The following is a 1,059-nucleotide window of genomic DNA, read 5'->3' on the forward strand; positions in this document are numbered from 1 at the left end:
AATATATGTGTTTTTTAATAATATGTACAGGTTTTCTGCAAATATAACAGTAATAAGAAGTGTAGCAGACCGTTTTGATATGCCAATCGCTACGGTGCATCTTATTATTAAAAGAGTTACAAATTTCTTAGTAGATTTGACTCCTACAGTAATTAGATTTCCTGCAACGGATCAAGAACGTGAAGATAACGCTCAAGAATTTCGACAAATATGTGGAATTGATGGAATTGTGGGATGTATAGATGGCACGTATATTCCGATTAGAACACCTGCGAAAAAAATTCGTCATACTTATGTAAATAGACACGACGAAACTGCACTTACTTTGCAAGGCATATGTGATGCGCAAAAAAGATTTATAGATTGTTTTACTGGAGTTTCTGGTAAACTGCATGATGCTCGTGTGTATGATATATCTTTTGTTCAAGAAAAAGTGTCCGCAATGGGTGATTATTATCACATTATTGGAGATTTAGCTTATCCAATATCTATAAATCTTTTGACACCATACAATGGACAAGTGACACCAGTGCAAGCTAATTTTAATAAACATTTTTGTAGAGCACGAATTAAAATTGAAAACGCGTTTGGATTATTGAAGAACAGATTCCGACAATTGACAAGACTCGATATGTGGTCTGTAATGTTAATGGCTAAATTCATTATAGCTTGCTGCGTATTACATAATTTATGTATAAATGAAAATGATACGCTCGACTACTTAGACTATGAAGAACTTCCATTTCCAACTCAGCAATGTGTTTACAGTAATAATAGAATAAGAATGTTAGGACAGTTAAAACGTGATCGCATAGCGCTTGATTTGATTTAAAATTTTATTTATGGACCTATAAATAAAATGTTATATTGATATAAATTTTATTAAATATATTTTTAATTGATACATATTTATATAAACATAAAATTAAACATAAAGCAGTCTTGATAGTATCTTTTGTATGACTAAAATATTTTTTTAACTAAAAACTACATTTATGAAATAATACATTAATATCACATTGTTTGATAAAATCTTACACTTCATACTTACTATTCATA

At 29.6% G+C, this 1,059-nt stretch overlaps 1 protein-coding gene across 1 annotated transcript; it reads left to right on the forward strand.

Moving 5' to 3' along the window:
* Nucleotides 1–35: 35 nt before the first annotated feature.
* LOC105456804 (putative nuclease HARBI1) lies at nt 36–1,028 on the forward strand. The gene has a single exon (XM_011701116.1). It carries the CDS (start codon nt 80–82, stop codon nt 830–832), a length of 753 nt encoding a protein of 250 aa, XP_011699418.1. The 5' UTR covers nt 36–79; the 3' UTR covers nt 833–1,028.
* Nucleotides 1,029–1,059: the final 31 nt, after the last annotated feature.

Source organism: Wasmannia auropunctata, unplaced genomic scaffold, assembly GCF_000956235.1.
Source record: "Wasmannia auropunctata unplaced genomic scaffold, wasmannia.A_1.0 LD335555.1, whole genome shotgun sequence".
NCBI lineage: Eukaryota > Metazoa > Arthropoda > Insecta > Hymenoptera > Formicidae > Wasmannia > Wasmannia auropunctata.

Coding starts and splice junctions, on each gene's coding strand:
- LOC105456804 (XM_011701116.1), top strand. CDS start 80: ATGCCAATCGCTACGGTGCATCTTATTATTAAAAGAGTTACAAATTTC.